Source organism: Marmota marmota, unplaced genomic scaffold, assembly GCF_001458135.2.
Source record: "Marmota marmota marmota unplaced genomic scaffold, marMar, whole genome shotgun sequence".
Taxonomy (NCBI): Eukaryota; Metazoa; Chordata; class Mammalia; order Rodentia; family Sciuridae; genus Marmota; species Marmota marmota.
In genome coordinates, this window is record NW_026000026.1 from 7,356,365 (window position 1) to 7,365,260 (window position 8,896).

Sequence of the window (8,896 nt, forward strand, 5' to 3'; positions counted from 1 at the left end):
AGGACAGCGAGGCGGCGGGGCCCTCACGCTGGGCCTTGGAGGCCAGGGCCGGGCTGAGAGAGGTTCAGAGGAGGAGTGTGTGTGTCCCTGCCAGGGCCTGGCACCAGAGAGTCCTTGATGAGTCTGTTGACGGAATGACCCGGGCCCTCGGCCTCGGGAAGGGCGCAGTGCAGTGGGTGAAGGGTGCTGCGTGGCCTGCCCAACCCAGGAGAGCCGGGGGATAGCCTGTGACCCAGGGCCACAGGGAGTTGGTCGCCAGGCAGGAAGAGGGGCAGGGCTGGCCAGGAGGGGCGTGCAGGGAGGCTGGTGGCCAAGAGAGGGAGAGTGCTCTGGGAAGCCCTGACTGCAGGCGAGAGGGCACAGCCCCGGGAGGAGGCCGGCCGGCGGCAGGGGAGGCAGGGCTGGCCGTCAGGGCCAGGGCGGTGAGGGCTGGGGACAGGCGGGAGGCTGGGCCCCTCGGGTGCTGTCTATCTTTTAAGTTCCGAGGAGCAGGCTGTGGTGGGGGTCAGAGAAAGTGGAGCATCACCAGGAGAAGGAGATAAAGAGCTCCCACGGATCGAACCCGGGACGGAACCTGGCGGCTCTGCTGTGTGGCCCTGGGTAGGTTCCTCCACCTCTCAGTGCCTCTGTCTCCTGGCTTAGGAAGTGAAGAGCTATAGCACCCGCCTCCTCAGGCCACGGTGAGGACTGAGTTCATCCACACCATGTGCCTAGAGCAGTGCTGGCACAGGGCACGTGGCAGCCGTCATCGTCATGGCCACCGTCACCACTTGGTGGGTTAAGACTCACGTGCTGGAAGAGGCCACCTGGGTTCCAGCTGCAAACCCACCCCCTCGTGGCTGTGTGACCTGGGCAAGTGAATGTGTCTTGCTGGGCCGACTTTTCCCTGTCTGTAACCAGGGACGGTAACATTTCTCAGAAGGTTTTGAAAAGGGGATCCTGCAGAGGACTGCCCAGAGGGCCCTGTGTGGTGGCCCACAGCCCACGGGGTCTTCATTCTCCCTTCATGGTCGATTCGCAGTCACCCCTTCCTCCTCTCTCCTTTAGAATGGGACTTCTCCGTCTTCAGGGACAAGAACCCTATGAAGAGACTGCGTTTCCCAGCCTCCCTTGCAGCTAGGGGTGACCAGTGAGATAGAAATGGAAGCTGTAGGTGGGGCTTCCAGGGAAGGGCCTTACAGGGGGCTGACTCAGCTGTGCTGTCTTTCTTTACTGCACCCCATCTTACTTCTTCCTACTTGCAACCTGGAACTGAGACGTGATGGCCAGAGCTGCAGGAGCCATCTTGAACCATGAGACAAATATGGAAGCACAGAAGCCACGTGCTTCATGAGTGGTGATGAAACCCAAAGACAAGAGGCACTGGAGTTCTCTGTGTCAGGGACACAGCCACCCCAGACCTTTCCTGCCAGGCTCTGGGCTTGTTTACATGGAGAAAAAGAAATCTCTGCTACGGAGGCCCTGTCATTTGGCTTCCTGTTACTGGCAGCTGAATCTATTTCTAACTGATACATTCGCCAAAGTGGAATGGAGCCGCGTGAGCTGCTCTGTGACCTGCATTTCTCCCCAGTGGCCCAGCGCTGCCTTGTCTGAGGATGTTTTAGGGATACGTTGCCCGAGTGCAGAAATGAGCTCTTTGCTCAGGAGAAAGAATTTCTTTGATTCCTTTTAATTATAGAAGACATCCTGCCACGAAAATACCCTGCCTGTCTTCAGACGTCTTCCCCGTGACTCTCAGTGAGTCTCAGTGAGCATCAGGTCCGGCTTGAACCAGAGCCTGGAATCCACAGGAACTTCTCTGCTGACCGAATCCTGGTCAAAGCCACCAAGGGGCCCTGAGTTTGGGAACGGGAGGGTCAAGGTCGGCTGCAGCTTGGAGCGTGTTGGCAGCTGTGAGGGCCAGATGCCCCGCGCCACCCTGAATGACCCCTGGGCCCCACACCGCTGCCCGGCCACCTGCTCCCCAGAGGCCCTGGCTGGCAGGTCTGCAGGCGGCTTTGCCAGCTGCCCGGGGCCTGCCCAGCTGAGATCTCTGAGGTGAGTCTGGAGCCGGGGAGCTGGGCCCGGGAGCTTTTATTTTTATAGCTGACTTGTCACCAGATCCCTGTCCCAGCCCTGGAGCCCTGGCAGGGATAGAGGTGGCAGAGAGGAGGAAGGCTCCGGGGAAACTGGTGGCAGGGTCACGGGCTGTGGAGGAGGGATCTGGGGCGGGGGTCAGGGGCCTGGGCTGCTGGTCACCCGTCTCCGCCCTCTGGTGCAGGTGGGGTCACTCACAGCTTGTCCGGCTGACCCTTGGGGTGTCCAGAGGGGCCTTTCCTGTGTCTGTCCCTGGAGCCCAGGTGCAGAGCTGGCCATGCTCCTGTCCTAGAGCCCAGTCGGCACCGGTCCCCGCGAGACCTCAGCCCGCGGCTCACTGCCCCACCCTGCCCCCACTCCAGCCGCCAACGCCCGGCCTCCTGAGGGTCCCTGGTCTGTCTGTCCCTGGTGTGCGAGGGGCACACGGGTGTCGGCTCCTGGATTTTGCTGGAACAGACCCCCCAGCGTCCAGGTCCAGGGACACCAGCACCCGGGGGGACCTGCGCACCACCCCCACACCGAGGGCGACCGTCAGAGCCCCCCTGTGTGTGCTTCACGGAGTGGACGGCGTGGCCTCGGGTCTGCCTTCTGACCTGGCAACGTCACTGTCACAGGGCCCAGGTCCTGCCCCCCTGCGGCACGGCGGCCAGGCCGACCCGCCGCGCGGCTGTCCCTCCACTTGCCATGTTGCTGCCCACAGGGGACAGACAGACCTGGGTGGACTCAGTTGGGGGGACGCGGGGCGCTTTGCCCAGCCGTGGGGGGGGTCTGTTCTAATTCTTGCGCTCGCTCTCTCTCTCGCTCTCTCTTTTTAATTATCATTTTGAAAAAGATCTCAAACTGATGGAAAACTGCGGTACCCCACGGAGAACCTTCTTCTCAGTTGTTTGTGAATAAATTGCCGATCTGTCCGTTGTCCCCGCGTCCATGATGCTTTGAAATGTGGTTCCGTGGCAGGGGACATCTGTCGCTGTCACTACAGCCCAGTATGGAAGCCGAACACAGGCTCACCGCCGGCCGGCGCGGCCCGAGGGTCCGGCTGGGACTCACAGGGTGCCCAGTGCCTCGCCTCCTCGGCCTCCAGGAGTGAGGCCGGCGCCTCGGGCTTCCCTTGGCGTTGGTGACCTTGGTGCCTTGGAGGACACAGGCCGGCTGCTCTGCAGCCTGTCCCCGCCGGCTGTATCGCGGGGTTGGACTCAGGTCCTGCTTCGCTGCAGGAAGCAGAGGGCCCTGGTTCATCTGTCCTCTGCTGGCCGGTCAGGGCGGGGCGGGGACCACGCAAACAGCCGGCGCCTCATCAGACGTCCAGCCACCCTTGGTTCTGACTCGGGGGCACCTGGCTCCTGGCCCACCCGAGTCCCCACCTCAGCTCCCAGGTTGTGACGTCCTGAAGCCTCTCCAGTGCCCACACCAAACCATCGTGAATTCAGAGCAGTGACAGACGACCTGGGCCACAGAGCCCCCGGTGCTGCTGGCCCCGGTACCTTTCCTCCGTAGCCAGGGGCCTGGTGGGAAGCCGGTGGCTGAAGACAGTCAGGGCCTCCCGTGCTGGTGGCCGTGAGTGCCGCGGTCGGGGCTGGGAAGTCTTGGCATCTGGGGTAGGATCGCGCTGCCCTGGGACCGAGCTGTGCGCCCCAGGGTGTGGGGCAGCGTCTCTGGTCTCCACCCCCTAGATGCCAGGAGCAGCTTCCCCAGTTGTGATGACCCAGAATGTTATCCCAATTGCTAAATGTCCCCTTGGGGGCAAAATCCCTCTTGGTTGGAAATTGCTGGTGTGGAGGGTGCAGGGGGCTGAGCCCTGAGGGCTGGGTGGCTCCCTGTGTGGCCTCCCTTCCCCATTACTCGGGGACCAGGCAGGGTCCAGCACCCACAGGCCTGCTGCCCGGTCGGACTCGAATTCCGGCTCCTCACGTCTGGGGTAGGTTCTGGGACACAGGGCGAGGACCGGGCCAGGAGACAGGCCTGGGCCTTGGCAGCCTGCGTGGCCGCTCCCCCGGGCCCGGCCCTCCCTGCAGGTGCCGGGAGGTGAGAGTCGCCAAAGCCAGCTCCTCTCCTCCTGTCCCGGCTCCGTGGGGCGGCGTCCCTCACCGTCCTGGATTTCCAGCAGTGAGAAGTCACAGCTGTGCGTCACCTGATGGGACACACGGGAATACGGGATCGTCTCTATCATATCCCTGCAAAGATGCACAACCTGAGTCCCATCAGGACACGTCACCCACCGGGGTAGGGGACATGCCACAGGAGGGCTGGCCGGGCACCAAGGCCAAGGGCACCCAGGGCTCAGAGGAAGGAGGCGTCTCTAGCTGAGGGGAGCGGGCTGATCGGGGTCCAGGCAGGCCACACAGCCGTGCGGGCCGGGTGGAACGTCACCAGGGCCTGTGGGTTTGATGACAGGATTGTCAAAGATAGAATGTCCTGACTGCTGTCCCCACCAGGCCGTGTCGGAGGTCAGGAGGTGGTGCAGGAGGTGTGGGGGAAGGTGACCTCGCGTCCACACTGACTCCAGATAATGACTAGAGGGCAGGTGGCTAAGTGGGGCTGGAGGAGGCCCCGGGCCCCTGGACACATGGTCATCTTTCCGCAAGTTCAAAATCATGTCAAAATCAACCCCGGCCTTCAGTGTGCCCCGAGGAATAGACCCGCACATAGAAGGACCCGCAGGCCACTCTCCGCAGTTTCATTTACAGTAGCCCCAGCGGGGGGCAGCCAGGACCTCCAGCAAGGAGAGGGTAAGTCGGGCGGGCAGACAGCGAGGGTGGCCCGCGGGAGCTCCAGAGTGAGGCTCAGGAGCCGGCAGCAGGTCTGGGAGCCACAGGGGTCCCCTCCGTGGCCAAGGGGTCATTGCTGGGAAAGGGCAGGGAGCAGCCGTCTGGGTTGCTGAGAAGTTTCTGTCCTGACCCGAACGTGGCCCTGTGATCCGGTGAAGTTCACGTGTGAGAGACAGCCACCACCCCGGCCACGTGCGGGAGGGACGCCACCTCTCGGACGTTGAACCTCCATGTCACCATCAAAACGAAGACCCCCAAGAGGCCCAGCAAACAGGGGGAGGAGGTGGGCAGGGAGCGGGGACTGGAGACGGGGAGGTGAACAGCTGACCCCGCGCCTCGTGCGGGCAACTGTGACGGCGCTGGGAGTTGAGAACCCCGGGGTTCCAAAGCTCAGAGAGGGGGTGTGGATTGCCTGAGGTTGCACAGCGGGAGGGTGTGTGGAGCCCACAGTGTGTCTCCAGTGCTCCTCCCGCCTGGCCTCTCCCTCCTGACTGCCCCGCTGTGCTCTGGAGGCTCTCCAGGGCCGGGATGGCGTAACCAGCGCTTGGCAAAGACGGCGCAGCCCGGAGCTGGCGGCTCCCAGTGGGGAGGGGGTCAGTGGGGCAGAGGGCAGCTCCATCCTGAGCCTCCTCCCTGGCCGGCTGGCTGCCAACCCCTGCCCGCCGGCCTTTGCCTTTCTTCCTGGGCCAGTGGTGAGCTCGGAGCCCCCGCAGGCTTGGGTGCCAGTCTACGCCCTGGTCTACCTGGCCGTGCGGCCTGGGCGCTGCCCACTCTGTGCCCGGCCCTCGAGGGGTCAGGAGGCCTCACTCCTCAGTGCGTGCGATGGCCCCTTCTGTGGCGGGGAGCCTGTGGCCCTGCAGCCTCCCAGCGCCTACCTGTCACAATGGCTGCCGCGGGGAGGGAAGTGCGGGACGGGGCTCTGGCCGGAGAGCCCCAGCTTGCCACCGCGTTGGTGAGGTTCTCGGTGGGCAGGGAGGGGCCAGAAGGGGCCAGGGAGGGCGTCGAGGGTGGTGGCTGTCACCTTGCAGTTCTTAGTGATCCTGGGAGAGGTCCTGGTCCGGCCTGGCAGGATGGTGGCCCTGTGAGCTGGTGGCCCCAGCTCGTCTGCATCTGCCCCTGGAAGTGGGGAGGAGGGGACAGCAGGGCCCGGGGAGCCGATGAACCCGGGTGGACTTCTGCTCTGAACAGAGGACCAAGGATGGGCACCGGGCGCAGGGGACCCAGGAGCTGTTGGATTCCCGCTTGGCCCGAGTTCCCGATGACGGTCACCGAGGCAGCCACTCTCCACCCCTGGAGACGTCCCCACAAGCTGCGGTCAGCCTGTGGTCCGGCCCGGCCGCCCCCGCCCCGTCCAGCGCCCTTGTGGGGTCTGGGCTCTAAGCTCCAGGTCTTTCTAGGGTTTCTTCCTTCTTTGCAAATGTGTCTCCTTTTTTTCTCTGAAAAAGAATCTTCTTTGGACTCTGGACTCACTGGGGCGGTACCAGGTGGGCACAGAGCAGCTGGGCCTCTCTGTAGCCACCGGAGGCTGTTGGCACCTGGGAACCAGTGCTGGGCGCCAGGCGGGCCAGCTGGGCTTCCCAGGAGGACTCTGCGGGTCTTGGGACGCCGCTGTCCTGAGGGCTGGCAGACGAGAGGCTCTGATCCCTTCAGCCAGTCGTGACATCTGCCTAAAATCTGAGGTGGCACGAGGATGCGCCTCTCTACTCTCTGTCTCCCTGCGACGCTGGAGGGAGAAGGCGGGCATTTAGCCACCCACCTGCAACCCCAGGAATTTTATTTTTCATATTTAGAGACAAGATCTCCCTAAGTCCCCGAGGGCTCTTAAGTTGCTGAGGCTGGCCTTGAACTTGGGATCCTCCTGCCTCAGCCTCCTGAGTCGGGGAATCACAGGCTGTGCTCATGGTGTGGACTTTTTTTAAACCACCACGGTCAGCCTTCCTGTGAGAACATGCCTCAGCCATCTGCTGTTGGGGACGTTTGGTCGACCCCAGGTTTACGGTGCCGCTGTCCTCCCTGCTGGCTCTGACCCTGGGCTGGAGTGTCCGGCATTGCCCGGGGCTTTCATTCGCACCTCAGAGGAGCCTTGTTTGTCTCACCCCCAGGGGACTCTTGGCACCACGTCTGAGGGACTTGTGCTGTACCCTGTGAAGCCCTCTTGTCTGGGTGGGGACACCACATGCCCAGGGCCCAGCAAAACAGATGTCGGGCACTGGAAGCAGCGGGGACAGACCCCAGACCGACTCACCCCTTCCCAGAGCCCACGGGCCCCGGGTCAGCTGGGTTCCCTGGGAGCCCGGGAGGCGCAGCAGAGGCCCGTTTATCAGCAGCCACGGGCCTGGCACTTTCTGAAGAAGAAAAATAAGTGCGGAGGTCGCAGAGTCCTTGAGAGGAGCCAGTGGACGGCCCTGGGACAGTGCTGGCCTGCAGGACAGCTCCCTCCAGGCCTTGGGTATTTTCCCAAGTCCTGCCCTGGGGCAGGGGTCGAGTGAGGCAGGCTGGGCTGGCCGGGCCGGGGCCAGTGTCCCTCCAGGAGGGCAGGCCCGGCTGGTTCTTCCGAAGAGGGGCGGGAGGTGGAGCAGGTCCCCAGGGGACGTCCCCCCTGCCCTGTGCCCGCCCTGGCCCCCACCTGGCCTTTCTCTTGGCTTCTGTTGGGTTTCTGCTCCCTCGAGGCTGCGTTTGTCACCAGGCTCCGTCTCGTCCCCCGGCTCCCCATAGCCTCAGAGGCCGAGGGCAAGGGGCCCAGCCCTGACCCTGGGCTCTGGGAGTGGAGCAGGACGCCCAGCTGGACCCTTCAGCCACTGGCCACGGCCGCTGCCCCAGGAGTCCTCCTTCCTCCAACGCAGAGGCCGGGGCTCCCCCAGGGAGGCCCACTTTGGGGCTTTGCAGCTCGAAGCCCAGAGACCTGCAGCTCCATCCTCCTGACTGCGGCCACCGAGAGGGCTCCTCGGTCCCACAATGGCCACCTGGGGGTGTGCGCCTGTGCATCGTGAAGTTGTTGGGGCCAGGATCGCTGTGACACTGTGTGGAAACAGACCGGGGGCCACCGGGGTGGCGGTGAGCGAGGGGGCTGGGGCAGGTGTGGAGGCAGGAGGACCAGGCAGGGGACCAGGTGGGGGACCAGGCAGGGGGACAAGGTGGGGAGACAAGGCAGGGGACCAGGCAGGGGGACAAGGCGGGGGACCAGGTGGGGGACCAGGCAGGGGGACAAGGCAGGGGACCAGGTGGGGGACCAGGCAGGGGACCAGGCAGGGGACCGGGCGGGGGACCAGGCGGCCCTGCAGTGGGGAAGAATGTTCCTGTGGGACAAGAGCTCTGGGCCACGTGGGGGAAGGCACAGAGGACCATCCTCTCAGTCCTGGGTTAGAACAGAGACGTGCAGAGATCAGGGATCAGGAAGGACTCCAGACCCGGTGGCCTCTGCAGGAGCCCAAGGCGGGGGCTGGATCCCGGGCCAAGCGCTGGGTCAGCTGAGTGGTCCTGAGGGAGGCAGCCTGAGCCTCCGATTCCCCAGGTGCAGGCGGGGGGACAGCGAGGGAGGCTCACGTGGGGCCTCCCTTTCCAGCAGCCCCCTTGGCCCAGGGTGTGGGGGGGAGGGGGAGGGGCCGGTCCAGGGCTGAGCTGGAAGAACCTGAAGGTTGAGAGCAGGCCCCCACCCCACGCCCCAGGGGATGGCCCAGGAGCGCAGCCCCTGCCCAGGGGAGGGCGGAGGGGCTGGGCCTGAGCCGGGGTCTGGGCAGAGGATGGAGCCTTGGGGGAGAGACAGGCAGGTCAGAGCTGGGGAGACAGGCCCTGGGGTGCAGCAGGAGGGAGGCGGGGCCTGGTGCCCCCTGGGATGGGCGTCTGGGTGCAGGGGGCTGGGGGCATCCAGCTGGGCCAGGGCAGCCCTAGGAGCGGGGCTCCTCACTCCACTCCCTCCAGCCTCCCTGCGGAGGCAGGGCTGGTGGCCTCCCCGAGGTCCTTCTTGGAGAAGAGCTGGGGATTCCTGAGGGGAAGCCGAGCTAACTAGTTCTCAGCACTGACATCATCGCAGTCTGGAATGTTCCCTTGGGGTC

At 64.5% G+C, this 8,896-nt stretch overlaps 1 protein-coding gene and 1 long non-coding RNA gene across 3 annotated transcripts in view; both read left to right on the forward strand.

The window, feature by feature from the left end:
• The window catches only part of LOC107137166, a 5,298-nt gene extending 2,306 nt beyond the window's left edge, over positions 1-2,992 (forward strand). The window contains exon 2 of one of the 2 annotated variants that reach the window (XR_001502814.2): positions 643-2,992. This is a non-coding gene — a long non-coding RNA (uncharacterized LOC107137166). The remainder of the gene's footprint in view (positions 1-642) is intronic. The other variant, XR_007350363.1, reaches the window with a different exon arrangement.
• Positions 2,993-3,088: 96 nt separating this feature from the next.
• The window catches only part of LOC125619208, an 11,120-nt gene continuing 5,312 nt past the window's right edge, over positions 3,089-8,896 (forward strand). The window contains exon 1 of the mRNA XM_048811942.1: positions 3,089-4,805. Coding sequence (XP_048667899.1) covers positions 4,586-4,805 — 220 coding nt within the window. The 5' untranslated portion in view covers positions 3,089-4,585. The remainder of the gene's footprint in view (positions 4,806-8,896) is intronic.